The following is a 17487-nucleotide window of genomic DNA, read 5'->3' on the forward strand; positions in this document are numbered from 1 at the left end:
ATAGACCGCTACGCCACCCGGATGCCCAACAAAAATACCATATTTAAGGATCCAGCTGAGGTTCATCACATTGAACTGTTAGGTAATATAAAGAATAATATCAAACCAAAACCAATGCACGGAAGTATTTCAGACCTCATTTTGTGCAAAATTTTAGGTAATAGAGTCTTGCCGTCATTAATATTGACAGCAGCATTTTGTCTCGCGATGTCCCCATATCCGAGCATCATCCCGATGTGACCGCATTGAATAGATGGTGATGTTGATTATCGCCCAGCCCTACTGTGTTGTAGGAGGGGCGGTAGGGCGTGAGAGAAAGTTTAGCCCTGTGAGACCCCTGCATAGTTTCCCTGGGTGAAACCAGGTGTGAGTGCTGTCTATTAGCCAGATAGCTCCAGCAGCCTGCCTTTACCCAGCTTAGCCCTGTCATTAGCGCTGCCTGTTTGCCCTAAGGCCGCAGGCAGGGACCGGGCCTTCAGACACACAGCAGAGGATTCAAAGGCAAAACGGTGTGGGTGAAACTGGTGGGAATCGTAGCATGCCTGTAGGACCCCTTTCAGACTACAAAGACACACTTTCCATACATCGCCGTCACCAAAACCAGATCACACGGGTTAAAGGAATAGCTTGAATTTTTTTTAAAGTCTATCCTTATTTTACACTCGCCACTGTTAAAGTGGATCGGTAGGTTTGATTTTCACAGTCATCCATCCCTTTCACAGTCATCCATCCCTTTCACAGTCATCCATCCTTTTCCTCATAATGCCCACACAGCTCCAGCTTGCCACCTAGAGTTCAGCTGCAGTTAATGGGGCACAAGTCTGCAATCCTCGTTCCAGTGCAAGAAAGCGACTGACGGTTCAGCCAGAGCTGACACGAGACTACAGGAATGGGCCGTAGCGGGTTCGAGTGTTCCTTTTAAATGTCTACATTTGCTCTTATTGCTAAATGCCCTCTTGGTGTTTGCTCTGCCGTGCCTCGACGGGGTGACTCCTGCTGGTAATCGCCTGCAGTCTGTGTTGCAGGAAGTAGCGCTGCAGGAACAGGAACAGTTTGCATTGCCATTAGTGGAAAAGGTAAGCGTATAAAGCACAGTTAGAAAAATTGAAAGCCAGCGATAAAAAAAAGTAAAATTTTGAACTTGAGGAATAATTCATACCGGCTGGCGAAGCCTACATGTGTGAACTGTAAAGATGATGAGAGACTCCGCTGCAGCACAGCAACGCTAAGAGTCGATGTAGCGATAAAAATGACTGTACAAATTTAAAATGACCACTTGAATTCACCTGGACAGACTGCTGCAGGATCCTGTTAGCTTTAGCTGAACCATGGAGCGTTTGTTTTTGATTTTGCCGGACTGAACGACAAATCGTGGATGTCCCCCCCATTAATGACAAGCCGGAGCTGTGTGTGAAGTATGAAGAAAAAGATGGATGAAGCCTACCGATGTGCTATATGACTGGGTATCAAACAGGGGTAGACCTCAACATTTCCAAAACTACTCCTTCAAGAATGCAAACCTGCCAAGATCCTGTAATGATGGAGGGCCTTTTTTTTTTTAATTACCTATTTTATCTGGCAGTGAGATCTTGCGGTGAGATGTTGAAATGAGCTTGCTATGACTGGATCCGAAATAAAATTTGGTGCCAAGCTCTTTACGTCTTTAAGTGTTGGACAATCACAGGTGTTTGAAAGTTAAATGTAGTTCATGTACTCATTGGACTAGCCTCATTTGATGTGTCAGTACACAGTGAGACCTGCCTATGTGGTAGTCCCTGAAGCAACAAAAAAAACCAAGCGCTGAAAGGTGTTTGCTGCTGCTATTTGACCTTGCTGGTGTTAGATTTGCATGCTGTAAGTTACTATTTACCCATCAGCTCCGGGTTAGCTAAATTACCCTGTGTCTGCAGGCAGCTTGCTATGAATAGGACCAGGTGTGGTATAGAAATTACCTTCCTTTTCTGTGTGTGTGTGTGTGTGTGTGTGTGTGTGTGTGTGTGTGTGTGTGTGTGTGTGTGTGTGTGTGTGTGTGTGTGTGTCTCTTTGGAACTAATAGAAGGGTCTGTGAACTCTTACATTGTCTGTAATGGAGAGTGTGTGTGTGTGTGTGTGTGTGTGTCTGTGTCTCATTGGCACTAATACAGGGGGTCTGTGAACTCTGACTGTGTGTATGTGTGTGCATGTGTGCATTTGCATGTGTGTGTGTGTGTGCATGCCCTGCACTTGTAGATGAATTGTTTTGTGAATGCTCATGGGTTTCGAGTCCAAAGAATCAGCGATTGAACCAGAATCCATGTTTATCTGTTAATTCTACACATACAGGGAATTTGATTTTGTTGGATGCTCACATAAAACGCACAAGTATTAACTTTGTCTTGTCCATACTGAATTGTAATAGTGTGCAAGTGTTAGTATTTGCAATGCTAGCATACAAATTCAGATATTTAGGTATGTGTATGCATACAACGTAGATGCAAATATTAAGTATAGCGCTAATGGTCTCAGAATTGATCAAAACTGCCCCGTAATGTATTGGGCCGTTGTCATTTCCATGGAAACGACTTGCCAAGGTAAAAAAAAAAAAAAAAAAATCCAAAGCAAAATTTTAGTAGTATGTTTAACAAATTAAAATACAATACACACCCAAAAACTATTGACCTTCTAACAAAGGATCATTCCATGCAGGATGATTTGCGTAAGATTAGGGTACATGCCAAGGTAACCTACGTTTCCTGTTGCCTCGCCTATTTTGGGTGGAAAGTCTACTTGTGTATTTTGTGTGGAAAGTATACTTGTGTATTTTGGGTGGAAAGTCTACTTGTGTCATTTTGTCGCACTGCTCCAGGTTCTCGTTCCTTGTGTGTGTGAAAGGACTTGGCTAATTAAACTGATTTGGATTCTGATTGGCCTTTTGAGCTGGTGGGCTTTGGGGTTCAGGGTTTGGGTGGGGGGGTTACGTGTCCGAGGGAGGACTAGTTGATGCTTGGTCCTCACAAGTACACAAACACACACATGCCAACATACTGCTCACACACACAAACACACTCTCCAGCATGCACGCGCGCGCACACACACACACACACTCCAGCACGCACACACACACACACACACACACACACACACACACACACACACTCCAGCACGCACACATGCACGCACACAGACACACACAAACACACTCTCCAGCATGCACACACACACACACATGCACACAGACACACACACAAACACTCTCCAGCACACATGCATGCATGCACACACATGTATGTACACACACACACACACTCTCTCTCTCTCTCCAGCACACATGCATGCACGCACACGCACACACACACACTCTCTCTCTTTCCAGCATGCACACATGCATACACACACAGACAATCACACACACACACAGACAAACAAACAGTCTCCAGAACACGTGCATGCACGCATGCACGCATACTCTCCAGCACGCACACACACACACATAAACACACTCTCCAGCACACACACACACGTACACACACGTGTACACACACATATGTATATTTGTAGTTTTACATATGTTTCCTTGTCTATAAATGTCTCATAAACATTGACATGCATGTCGGGGAGTGTTGTACTCGCCCTGTAAATGTTGACACCTGGAAGTACAGGCACTTCCCCATAGGCAGTGCTTATCATGGTCCCGTCCAGCCTGTAGACATCTTGTAGGCTTCCTGCTAGCTTATGATGCCTGGAACATTTATCCACTTCATAAACAACCTGTGTGGCTTGGCTGTTAAAGATACACAACCTGACATTTTTGATCCCGGGTGCATTAGTCACCCTCATGAACATAAATCTCACTTTAAGAGCTCATCCGTTGTGTTTGGGTTTGAGAAACGTGCGGTATGAGTAAATTTTTACTGGTTAATTTATCTGTGACATCTCAGGCTTGTAAGGGGAACTGAAAACAGCCTGCTGGGCTGTATGTTGTATGTGAGCTAACATGGCTTAAACAGACATCTGTTCCTCTCTGTCTCACTCTCTTTCTGTCCCCCTCTCTCTCTCTCTCTCTCTCTCTCTCTCTCTCTCTCTCTCTCTCTCTCTCTCTCTCTCTCTCATTTGCTCTCTCTCTCTCTCTCTTGCTCTCTCTCTCTCTCTCTCACTTGCTCTCTCTCTCTCTCTCTCTCTCTCTCTCTCTCTCTCTCTCTCTCTCTCTCTCTCTCTCTCTCTCTCTCTCACTCTTTCTCTCTGTGTCCTCTCTGTCTTTCTCTGTCTCGCTCTGTCTTTCTTGCTCTTTCTCACTCGCTCTCTCCGTCTCTGTCTCTCTCTCCGCTGTCTCTGTCTCTCTCTCTCTCCGTCTCGCTCTCTCGCTCTCTCTCTCTGTCTGTCTCTCTCTCTGTCACGTTCTCATCCAAAACTCCAGATTCCATACTTCTCTCATCCCTGCACTCTTCACTCCGTTACTTTGGCCTTGTTGAGTCAATCAAATGTTGTACATAACAGTGCAATCCAAAGTTGTTTACATAGGACAAGTTAGAAGGGGAAAAATACCCGTGTGTTACCACTTTTTAAACAAAAAATATTAGTTAAAATATTAGTTAAATGGTAGGTTGTCAGGGATGGATTGAAAGTGCAGAGTGTGTGTGTGTGTGTGTGTGTTGCTTTTTTCTCCCTTTTTCTCCCCAGTTGTACTTGACCAATTACCTCACTCTTCCGAGCCGTCCCGGTCACTGCTCCAACCCCTCTGCCGATCCAGGGAGGGCTGCAGACTACCACATGCCTCCTCCAATACATGTGGAGTTGCCAGCCACTTCTTTTCACCTGACAGTGAGGAGTTTCACCAGGGGGACGTAGCGCATGGGAGGATCATGCTATCCCCCCCAGTTCCCCCTCCCCCCTGAGCAGGTGCCCCGACCGACCAGAGGAGGCGCTAGTACAGCAACCGGGACACATACCCACATCCGGCTTCCTGCCCGCAGACACGGCCAGTTGTGTCTGTAGGGACGTCCGACCAAGCCGGAAGTAACACGGGGATTCGAACCGGCGATCCCTGTGTTGGTAGGCAATGGAGTAGACCGCTACACTACCCGGACACCCTTGTGTGTGTTGCTTTTTGAACTAACTAGCCCTATATTACTTTGGCTGTCTACAGAGAGACAGACAGAGAGAGAGACAGACAGACAGACAGGGAGAGAGAGAGGGAGAGACAGAGAGAGAGAAAGACAGACAGGGAGAGAGTGAGAGAGGTTTTAAATTCTCACCTGTAGATGCGCTTTGTTCCTCTTTTGTATATCGCCATCACGTGGCTGATATCAGGTAGTGCAGGCTTGAGTTTGCCCATGGCGCAACATCGTAATATATACTATACACAGTATATCAAACCCCCACATGAGATGTGATGACAGTAACACGGGGTGTCTCACAGAACTCTCCTTCATCTCATTCCAGGAAACTTCTTTTTGGATCAGGTTTCACAAAGTCTTCACTTCATTTACGCTGTAGACCTGGAAGGAAATTGCACCGCAACGTATACACAGTTCCCCTCACAGACAGACCACCGTGTCTGGGTGCATGCTGCTGCACGCCCTCACGGGGCGCTTTACAGCACCGCCGACACTTGTGACTGTGTACCACAGTCGCATACAAGTGAAAACGGAGGAAGCCTACAGTGTTGTGCCGAAACACGTTTCTGTCCCGTTGAACACGTCATCGAATCCGCAGCACGGAAACAAAATGGCCGCCTCAGCGGTGTGACAGGAAATGCTGCTTCACCTTCAGCTACAGACCGCAGGTGAACAAGAGCATCACCACGGAACGAATGAGCCGCTACACCCAGATGTTGTGAGCTGAGTGGGTCCTCGCCTCATGGGGTAGTTCGTGTCGAGTGTGAAAGACCACGACGTCATGTGATTAACCTGTAATTAACTGACTGCACAAGAGCTTCCCAGTCTGTGGATGTAGCCTCATTCATGTTTCAGGGTTTTGCCACCTGCCAAGTTCGAATCAGAGTTCATTTTTATCGTGTGTGTGTGTGTGTGTGTGGGTGTGTGTGTTAGCTAAGTAGGTCTGCATGAACTGTCAGTGGAATTTGACTTGGTGGGATGTTCGCCATAAAGAACACGAAGGTAAACGTAGCTTTCAGAAGCAGGAAGAAAAACTCAGGGGTATTTCAGATGATCCGTCAGAGAGTGTACGAACCTCAGAAGATGTAAACTGGCAAGTAAACAAACGAAAAAGGAAGAATTACTAGTTTTGAGATTTCCTTGAAATGGGTTTGCATGTGCTTACTGAACGTGTTGGTGAGATAGAATTGGTGTTATCAACTGAACTGCGACATCTTCCTTCCTGCCAAACATCCCACCATTTATTTATATATTTTTTATTTTTTTGCACAAACAGTTCATTATCTAAAAAAGTATACAGAATTTCACAAAGTTCAGAGCGGCGTTTTAAAGTTCGGGCAGCATTGTATTGTTAATGTGGAGTAATAGAGTCTAAAGGAGCAAGTCCAAAGGAAGGATGATAGAAATTAAATCTGCATCGGGTGCTCTTATCGATGATGGAGACTGACCGTGTCTTTTCTTCCCCCCCGTCCATTTCTTTTTCAGGGTCGCCCAGGAGCTCTGGGGCCAGTTGGTCCCGCCGGGCCAGAGGGACTCCCTGGGGGCCAGGGCCCTTTGGGGCCAAAGGGAGAGAAGGGTCACGTCGGGTTGAAGGGCCCGTCTGGCCCTAAAGGAGACAAGGTGAGAGGAAGTATTAAGAAGATAGCACACATAAAGAGCAAGGTCATACGAGGTTTTTTTTTGTAGTTTTTTTTTAATACATTCCACATCCCGAGGACCAGTCCGCGGTGCCGGAAGTCAGCACGCCCCAGTCCCCGCCTTTGCCTGCTGCCCAGCCTGCATTGCACCCTACCACAATGCTCATCCCCGCGGGCGGTGGCTCCATGTTGTTTTTCTGGGCTGGGTCCGACTGGGCCCCCATGGGCCAAGGCCCAGCCACCAGATGCTCACCGGCTGTCTACTGTTCTCTACCGGAAAATGGTGGATTGCTCCGTCCGGGTTGGGGATGAGTTTTTGCCTCAAGTGAAGGAGTTCAAGTATGTTGGGGTCTTGTTCACGAGTGAGAGTAGGATGGAGCGGGAGATTGACAGGCGGATTGGTGCAGCATCAGCAGTAATGTGGACGTTGTACTGGACCATTGTGGTGAAGAGGGAGCTGAGCCGGGAGACAAAGCTCTCAATTTAACAGTCAGTCTTTGTTCCAACCCTCCGTAGGGTGTCTGGGCTCAGCCTTAGCGATAAGGTGAGGAGCTCGGACGTCCGGAGGGAGCTCAGAGTAGAGCCACTGCTCCTTCGCATCGAAAGCAGCCAGTTGAGGTGGTTCGGGCATCTGATTAGGATACCTCCTGGGTGCCTTCCTTTGGAGGTTTTCCAGGCACTATCCAACTGGGGGGAGACCCCAGGGTAGACCCAGAACTCACTGGAGGGACTACATGTCCATTAGGGCCTGGGAACGCCTTGGGATCCCCCAGGAGGAGCTGGAGGGCGTTGCTGGGGAGAGGGACGTCTGGAGTGCCCTACTTAGCTTGCTGCCACCGCGACCCAACCCCGGAGAAACAGCTGATGATGAGATGAGATGAGATTATTTACTGTACGTAGTGCAATATTAAGCAATGAAGGTGATATAAACCCATCTAACATAAATGCCATCAAAATATAATAATATAATTTGGAATGAGATATTGTAGAGCTGATTTGGCAGGTCCATGAATGAGCCGCTCTCATTACATTATCCTCCTGATGATGTAAGGGGACCTACTGTAGGACAGTCATTGTAACATTATGAGGATCTGGGCCGGGGGTCCACCTATCTTCCTTAAGTTGAACATTCTGTCCTCACTATATTGATGTTATTCAGGATAACCCACAACGATGACCTTATTTCATATGGCCTTTATTTCATAAGCAGGACGTGAACAAGGTTGCATTTCCAACGACTACATTGAAATTGCTTAATTTGACGACGCCAATTTATTCAAATTGTGTGTTTGTTTACGGCAGGGACCTATGGGTGTGCCGGGGTTTCCAGGGACTGATGGAGTACCAGTAAGTGTTACACAAACACACACACACACACACACAAACACATACCATGTCTCTCTATACTTGTGGGGACCCCTCATTGACTACATTCATTCCCTAGCCCTTAACCCTAACCTTAACCATCATAACTACATGCCTAACCTTAACCCTTACCCTAACCTTAACCTAATCCTGATTCTAACCTTAACCCTAAATCCAAGTCCTAGCCCTTAAATAGACCCTTTTCCTCATGGGGACCCATAAAATGTCCCAAAAAAGGTAGGTGGTTTCAGGTTTTTCTATCCTAATGGGGACCAAATATCCCCATTAGGATAGAAAAACCTGGTACACACACACACACACACACACACACACACACACACACACAGAATGGAGGGTTGACAGTCTACTGAAGATCACACACTAGAAGTGAGCGATCACCCAGCTACTGTGGAGGGGGCATTAGGTACTTCCTGACATGACGAGGGTTGTGTTTTTGTCCCCTTTCTCTCTCCATAGGGTCATCCAGGTCAGGACGGCGGCAGAGGATTGCCCGGTGTGGATGGCTGTAACGGGACCAGGGGAGATCCTGGGTTCCCCGGGTTTGGAACCGGAGGCCCTGGAATCCCAGGACGCCCCGTGAGGAGGAATTTATACAGTTATTTATCTGATATAGTTTTAATATATACAGTACATACATGAGATCATCAGGATTTTGTGTATAGTCACAGTCACACATATCAAATGGGGAATAAGTTAAATGCCAGTCGACAGTTATTAACTAACCATCATAGACACCGATTAGCAGACGATGGTGGAATAAAAATCAGTACGTAGACCCGCCGACAGACAGGTACTTACATAGATACTGTTTAGCATGACGATTTATTTTAATGACTGTAGTGTTTTTTTCTTCCAGTCTCAGTTCTTGTACAAAACCCAACAACACAGGCATGCACACTTTAGCCATTAGCACCTGTTTAGGCAGTCATGTGATTAATTAATTACCAGTTATTACTTAATTAAATATTAACCATGTCTATCACTCTCTCTCTCTCGCTCTCCTCTTTCATGCTCTCTCTCCTCTTTCTCTCTCCTCTCTCGCTCTCTTTCCTCTCCTCTCTCTCGCGCTCTCTCCTCTCTCTCTTCTCTTCTCTCCCACTCTCTCCTCTCTCGCTCGCGCTCTCTCTCTCTCCCCTCTTGCTCGCTCTCTCTCGCTTGCTCTCGCTCTCCTCTCTTGCTCGCTCTCTCTCTGTCTCTTGCTCTCTCTCTCTCTCTCTCTCAAAATCAGGGGCCTTATGGTCCAAAGGGTCAGAAAGGAGAGCCTGTCTTCATCTCAGATACTGGTTTCACGGTAATGAACTGCACAGTCTCACTCACTCACACACTCACACACACACACACACACACACACACACACACACACACACACTGCCTCAAAAGGCCCCTCATTTCCCACTGTTCAAGCACACACCCCTGTTCACCATGATAGATGTATCCATCAGTTGTAAATCAAAGTTCTGTTAAGATTTTCATCATATTGTTCCATTGAGTATACTGTGTCCCACTAATTATCTGAAAAAAAAGTTTCCATTTATCTTCCCCCTTTCATTTTCTTTCTTTCTTTTTTGCAGAATTTGCCAGGTTTACCAGGACTGGATGGTCAACCTGTAAGCTATTCCCTTCCTACCCATTCATGAAGCAGGAAAGATCTGAGTTTTCAGTCTGTTTTCAAAACAAATACCAGACAGATTCATACACAGTGCAATATTTTGAATGGAAAATGTGTTAAACTGTCCCATAATATTACCAGTGGTAGGCTCTTTCTGGGGACATTACTCGCTAACAGTTAGCGTCGTAAAACATGCAGAATATTGAATTCAATGCTTTCAAGGGTTTAATTTTGAAACAGTAAATATAGAGTTTGGGTAACAATTGCATAAAAGTTTATAAAAGTTTATAAACACAATGTCGTATATAAGTTTGCGGTCATTAGTGGAAATGAATCTTAAGTCGATGTTTTCTGGGCCACCTATGTCCTGGCAGGGTCCTAGAGGTCCTGAAGGCCCAGCTGGTCCCTTCGGTCCGAGGGGCCCTGACGGATACCCCGTACGTACACTCCTTTATCCCTCCATCCATCTCTCTTTCTCCCTCCATCCACCCCTCTTACAACTGTGTCTCTGCCTCAGTACTTCCTGTTGATGTGCCTGGCTTCTTTATCTTTGTTGTATGCATGTTTTCAAAGTTTGTGCTGTTTTTCTCAGTGCTCCAGATGCTGCTGCTCTCCCCCTTAAGTGTATCTGTCTGTCTGTCTGTCTGTCTGTCTGTCTGTCTGTCTGTCTGTCTGTCTGTCTGTCTGTCTGTCTGTCTGTCTGTCTGTCTTCCTGTCTTTCGGTCTGTCTGTCAATGAAGGACAGACAGACTGAATGACATGAATATTAACAGGATGTAAGAGTTTGAAAGGCCACATCTGAGCTCAAGTTTGTGCTTTCTTTCATTTCTGAGTCCAAATCTGATTCTGTCTTCTGTTTGCAGGGTCCCCCAGGTCCTCCTGGTGCCCCAGGGCCCATGGTAAGAACAGTACATGACAGACTAAAACCCACTGGTCATTTAGCATCCAAAATGTCTTTGGTGTTCATCTGCATTAAAAGTCTGTCTGTATTTCATGGGTATTGTGATGATTGGTACATGCCTTATTTACACTACACAACACTGGACAACACAAGACTACACTGCACAGCACACGCCCTATCTACACAAAATTACACTACACTACACTACACTACACTACACTACACCACACCACACGGCACCACACTACACTACACCACACTATACTACACTACACCACACCAAACCATACCACACTACACCACACTATACTACACCACACCACACCACACCACACCACACCACACTACACTACACCACACTATACTACACCACACTGCACTACACCACACTACACTACACTACACTACCCTACACTACACTACACCACACTACACTACACTACACTACAACACACTACTACACTACACTACACTACACTACACTACAGCAAACTATACTACACTACACTACACTCTACTACACTGCTGTATTCTATGCTAAAAACTACATGTACCCCATAAAAATCTCTCCATATACTTCTGGATGGTTGCTAATGTTGGTAACTTGAGTTGATTTACCTGAGAGAACTACTATTATCATCATGTTATTTTTCTTGTTACATCTGTTACTAGCAGTAGCTGCAGCTGTGCATCTGTTAATCCCTCTTCTCTTCTAGGGGAGCCGTAGTGATGGTTATCAAGGCGAGAGAGGAGACAAGGTACGCACTGTCACCTAAAGAATGCACTTAGACCAAATCACTGTGCACGTTGTTCAGATCACACATTCCTCCACACGCAGAGGGCCTGTGGACTCTGGTTAAAAATGGAAAAAGTGAAGGCGAGCCCCGGTTCGAAATTCACTTTGGTTTCAGAAGCTGCTTGTTGCTTCTGGTGAGCAAATTAAGCCATCTGCACATTTGCATACATTTTGGAGAGACCCTGTCAACTCTGGAGATGTGCTTGGCATTCTGTTGTGCCATATTTCAGATCACCAGACCCCTTCAAAATACAAAAGCCGACGAAAAACTCCGTCTGTGCATTTATTATTATTATTATTATTATCATCATTTGTTAACTAAGGAGAGTTATTCAGTAAAACTTTGAGTACGTATCCAGCTTTGACAAATTCCTCCTACTTTGATTGGTAGTTTTATAATTTGTTAATTTGTGCACAGAAATAAAGTTGGGAAAAAAAAGGATTACAAAGCAAGAGTTTGAGCCAGAGTCAACGGGGCCACAGTCTTGCATATCGCTGTTGTTGAAGGAAAAAACTGTCTAACCCTTATATTTTGGAGTGGCAGTCGGACTAGCATCCCAGTGCTGAAAAGTATTTCAATATACACAGGGCTCAGTGAGAAAACAGTACAACTGTTCTTTCTATGCCATGCTAAAACACGTACCTATTGTATTGAGTGGTTTTCATTCAACATCAGTGATATGCAGATTTTTTTAAAAATTGAATTTAAATGTTTGCAATGATCTTTATAAAAATATTAGTTGTAGGCTCAGTTATTCATGCGTGCACTTTACATACATGTGTACATATTTGTAATTCATGCACTCACTGCACTTAGATAAAACTCAAGCAAAGAACAGTTTCATGGACAATGTGATGCAGTAAATATATTTTTAATTGTACCCACATACACACTGTACGTGATGCTGAGGATACTGTGTACTTCTTAGTGCGTCCCATCTCAGTGGCTGGGTGGAGGTGGAGCTCAAAACAGTGCTGTGCTTCAAAATACCCTTTCTTTAACACAGTAAGACAGTGTTTTGCCCTAATGGACTTCCATTAAGTCGTCCAGTGGTCATCGTCTCCACTAAATAACATGATTTTTGCAGCACAGTGCTCTACATGTTCTTGTGCTGTGCTGTTTCTCCACACCCAGCCACTGCAGGGTAGCCGATCCAAACAGCAGGCTTAGGGTTTTCAAGCTGAGTTATGTGCATGTATGTGTGTGCACTTACATGTATGTGAGTGCTTGTTTGCATGTATGCATGGTTGTTTGGATATGTGCATGCATGCATTTATTTGTGCGTTTGGTTTTGTGTATGTGTGTGAAATACGTGTTTGGACATAAGAGTGTGTGCATGTAAAAGTCTTTGGTGGTGGCTTTGAAAAAGCCTTTCCTAATTTCCGTCCAGCCTTCCCCCCACCCCCACCCCACCAATCCCCTCCCCTTTCCCAAATTCTCCGCCTCGCACCCCCCTCACCCCTCAACCTCACCAGTTCTGCCCCTTGCTCTCACCTCAACCCACCCACTCCTCACCCCCGCCCCCACCCTCCTCACCCCCCCATACCACAGATTGACACAACTACCTCAACATGCCGAACTGTTTGTTGCATCCACCTACCTGAATGATAAAAAGATCACATGTACCCCCACTGAGTCTTGACTGAGTCTGATTTTTTTTTCTCTTTTGTGAACTTTACTGCCACTGATGCTAGTCGCAAACTCACTGATTGACTGGTTGAACGGGCAATCTACTCAAGCGTCCTATTAGGGATTCAGGTCTATCCGACTCTGGGATTGGATACCAAATCCCGACTGAGATTTAGAAATCTCCCTGAAAAAAAAAAAAAATCTCCCTCCAAACTTGCACATTCCATTGTAATTTGCTCTTTCATCAAAATTCAAGGCAAGTGACTTGTATCCATGTATTTGTTGTATTTATTCCTTTATTCTGATTGGACATTAATTCACATAATGTGGCTTTGAAAATTCAGTCAAATGTGATCATTGAGTTTGCCAGTGGCATGACAAACCCAACTCTTTCTTTTACTGTTGAATGACATTTCAGAGATTGTTCATGGTGTGTTTGCTTTCTTTAAAGAATGTAAATGCATCATTCCTGAATTAAACTCTTTATTATTTACAAAATGTTAATTTTCACGAATTCCTATTGATATCATCACCTCACCTTAATTGGCCTCCTGAAAATAACAGTCCCTATGGGCTAGTGCAATAGATGGAATTTCTATTCCTGCATAGTTCATACTTTTTAACAATGGCTAATACAGTACAATATTGTTTTATTATTCAGTCTCAAAATTTGCATTAATTGGAAGTGTCTCCCAACCCCATTTTTTCCCCCTTAAATCTCTGAGCTGTCAGTTCAAAGGGCATTCTATGGGTTTTGATTGGGTGCTGGAATCACTTGCTCCTACTTCCTGTGGTGCTCTATTTCCCCTCGACCATATTTGGGCATCCATTGGTGAACCTTGGGAGTTGTAGTTCATTACCCCCACCCTACCTCTCTTTCCCTCACCCGTGCACTCCATTTCATTCCACTGTACTCCACCAATAAGACGAGAATACTAACTGTCAACTGAGCCGCCATCTTTCTCACATTGCATGCATGTTATGCTCAACCAAACCCACAATAAACCACAAACTTCAACTAATGTGGAGACGTGTTGAATGCGAAACAGCTGGATTTACCATTTAGCCTGTTGAAGTGGATTTTTGTCAGATGTACTGATACTGGCTTTTCTCTTCAGACGGCGCCTTTTTTTTTTGTCTTTTGTCAAGGTTCGGCTGGAAAAATGGGTCTTAAAGTTATCTCTAGGACATTTTTTGCAGTTTGTAGGAAATCAAGATAAAGTACCCTGAGCTCGCTCTCTCTCTCTCTCTCTCTCTCTCTCTCTCTCTCTCTCTCTCTCTCTCTCTCTCTCTCTCTCTCTCTCTCTCTCTCTCTCTCTCTCTTTCTTTCTTTTTATGCTTTCATCTTCATCTGCAATTTGCTTTTCCACCTTTCTCTTCTCTGTCTGCCTCCATTGTCTCTTAGTCTCATTTTCTCTATGGCTCACTTTTTCTTTGCCTTTCTCTCTAATTCCTCTCTTCTCTTTCTATCGCCCTCTCATTGTCTCCTCTCTTCTCTCTCTCTCTCTCCCCCTGTTCGTGTGTCCTCCTCTCATTCTATAATTCTCTCTTTTCATATTTCATATCTACCCTATATAACGTGCTTGCCCTCACTCCATCCATTCTATCTCTTTTTCTTTAGTCGTTCATCATACGGGATGCATCTGTCTTGCCATCTTTCATCCTGCTCCACCATTATCCAAATTCCCACTGTCATTATTTGTACTTTTCCTGCTTTCCATCCTCCTGTCTGCACCTTTTATATTTCTCTTGCCTTCACCTCTCCTCTCGATATATCTCCAACATTCCCCCACTCTCTCCCTTGCTGTCTATTTGTCCTTTCTTCTTCTCCCTTGTCTTTTACTCCCCATTATTTCTGTCATCTTTTCTTTGCTGTCTTTACCTCTTGACTCTCCTATCCTCACACTCCTCCTCTCCTTTTCACCTCCTTCTCCCTTCCTGCCTCGTGATTGGCTAATGGTGTGTTGTATGTATTCCGGAATCCAGGGCGACGTGGGTCTCCCCGGACCCAGTGGTACCCCCGGCGACGGGTCGCTAATAGGCGGGACAGTTCTCACTATCTACAAAGGAGATCAGGTAACACGGCAAGGAAGGGTAGGAGACATGGGTTCAACGCCACACACACACACACACACACACACACACACACAAACAAACATGTACACACACACACACACACACACACGAGGCCCACAAACACGTACGTATGAACACACTCAGGTGTGGTGGTGATAACGGAGAAGGTGGTGAACACAAACACAAGAGCAGTGTTCAAAGACCTACAAACACACAAGAGCAGTGTTCAAAGACCTACAAACACACAAGAGCAGTGTTCAAAGACCTACAAACACACAAGAACAGTGTTCAAAGACCTACAAACACAAGAGCAGTGTTCAAAGACCTACAAACACACAAGAACAGTGTTCAAAGACCTACAAGCACACAAGAGCAGTGTTCAAAGACCTACAAACACAGACGTGCACAATTTTAAAACAAACAAACAAACATGTGAAAGGCGTCTGTTTGTCGCAAAATTCCAAATAAGGCAACCAGGAAACGGAGCAGTGATTACAGCACTCCATATTAGGGCGGGGGCGTGGACGTTTCAGTAGTGGAGGGGTGGAGTCTAATAAGGTGGCGGGGCAGAGACAGGGTTGGAAATGGTTATTCCAAGTGCAGTGTTGATTAAGGAAAAACATCAGTACCATCAAACCAGTATGGAAGATCATCCAAACATCCAAAAACTACCCCCTACCCTCTGCCGAAACGTCCAAAAACTACCCCCTACCCTCTTCCATCTCTTCCTCCTTCTCTTTTTTTTTTTTGACTCCACTCGCCGTTTTAGAGTTCCAGCGTAAAAAAAAAAAAAGAAAGAAGAAAAAAAAGGGCTCTCTCTTACCCCCCCCGGTTACCGTTACCTAGGGCGACGTGGGCTTGCCCGGCGACCCCGGCCAACCGATGATCAACGGCGTTGTGGAGTTTTTGGGTTTTCCCAAAGGAGACAAAGGGATGCAGGTTTGTTGGAGCACACATCGCGTCTCACATGCTAGCCCGCGATGGGCCGCTTAGCCAAGCCGTCCCGTAGTACAAGACTCGCACGTATAATCCCAGAAACTGCCAAAAGTCATTTTTATCCCATCTCAGACTGCATGAGCAAGACATGGACCAACCTTCAAGTTCATTCATTGTAAGTCCCTATGTGTCATGTTAATGAATGTACTCTGCTTTTGTAAGTCACTGTGACACAGCTTAGCCAGCAAGAAACGTTATAGATAGCTTTGTATCATACTGTTTGTCCCAGCTGGCAATGTGAATACACTGGTTTGACCTGGAAACTCATCAAAATCTTGTTAGAAAGCTCCAGTTCACTACAGACTGCAAGTCAGAGCCAGACAAAATGCAGAAGGTTAGCAAGAAACAGTCAGTCAAGAAGCTGTCAGTCAGCTTTGTCAGTCATCGTTTGGACTGGGTCCTCAATCTGTTTTCCCACTGCGACAGGCTTGTTTCCTCAGCGTTATTACTAGCCCACCAGGGGGCACTTTCTCCCTCTGGGTCTCCAGCCAAGCCATGGCCGGGGGTGGGAGTGAGATGTCCTGCTCTAAATTAAGACAAGGGTATCTCTAATTTGGGACCCCCCCCCACCTTCCCAAATCTTACTTTACCTTTTCATTGATTGCATAGCATCTTGCACCAACGACACATTAGTAAAAGAGGTCGCTGCCTTGTGAGCGAGATAAATTATGTTGTTTTTTTTTTGTTTTTTTTTTTATTATTTTGCATGGGATTTTTTTTTTTGTAAGTTTGAATGTACGGCTAATTCCAAGAGAGCATAGACGGATTGCAGTCATTGAATAACCCACATACGGTGGGTTATACCCACATACATGTGGAACTCCACGATTTAGCTAAAATGAGTTCCTGTTTCCTCTCCTTCCCTCTCTCATTCTCTCTCCTTTCCTCTCCGCGTCTATCTCTTTATGTTTTGCTCTCTCTTGTTTTGTCTATCTGTCTCTATTTCTACTTTTATGTCTTCCTCTCTCTCTCTCTCTCTCTCTCTCTCTCGCTCTCTCTCTCTCTCGCTCTCTCTCTTTCTATTATGTCTCTTCTATGTCTATCTATCTATCTATCTATCTATCTATCTATCTATCTATCTATCTATCTATCTATCTATCTATCTATCTATCTATATCTTTCTGTCCGTCTGTCTGTCTGTCTATCTTAGGGTGAACCTGGCTATAAGGGAACTCGAGGCTTCCCTGGCAGACCTGGCCCACGTGTAAGTGTGTTGTGTGTTTCAAGACCAAAATCCTAATCTCAGTCTATGTAGTGTACTCAGTAAAGGCTGCAAATAGTGTAAAAAGGGGGCCACACACATGAGAAGTCTGCATGTTGTGTTGCTGTGAATTACAATAACGATACATAGGAATAACTATCT

The 17487-nt window shown here is 45.0% G+C and overlaps 1 protein-coding gene across 1 annotated transcript in view; it reads left to right on the forward strand.

The window, feature by feature from the left end:
* The window catches only part of col4a6 (collagen, type IV, alpha 6), a 123365-nt gene that overhangs the window by 64310 nt on the left and 41568 nt on the right, over positions 1–17487 (forward strand). The window contains exons 4-12 of the mRNA XM_056300855.1: positions 6579–6713; positions 8033–8077; positions 8573–8692; positions 9345–9407; positions 10100–10162; positions 10589–10624; positions 11343–11384; positions 15975–16067; positions 17275–17328. Of these exons, the coding sequence (XP_056156830.1) occupies positions 6579–6713; positions 8033–8077; positions 8573–8692; positions 9345–9407; positions 10100–10162; positions 10589–10624; positions 11343–11384; positions 15975–16067; positions 17275–17328 (651 nt within the window). The remainder of the gene's footprint in view (positions 1–6578; positions 6714–8032; positions 8078–8572; positions 8693–9344; positions 9408–10099; positions 10163–10588; positions 10625–11342; positions 11385–15974; positions 16068–17274; positions 17329–17487) is intronic.

Source organism: Lampris incognitus, chromosome 20 (genome assembly GCF_029633865.1).
Source record: "Lampris incognitus isolate fLamInc1 chromosome 20, fLamInc1.hap2, whole genome shotgun sequence".
Taxonomy (NCBI): Eukaryota; Metazoa; Chordata; class Actinopteri; order Lampriformes; family Lampridae; genus Lampris; species Lampris incognitus.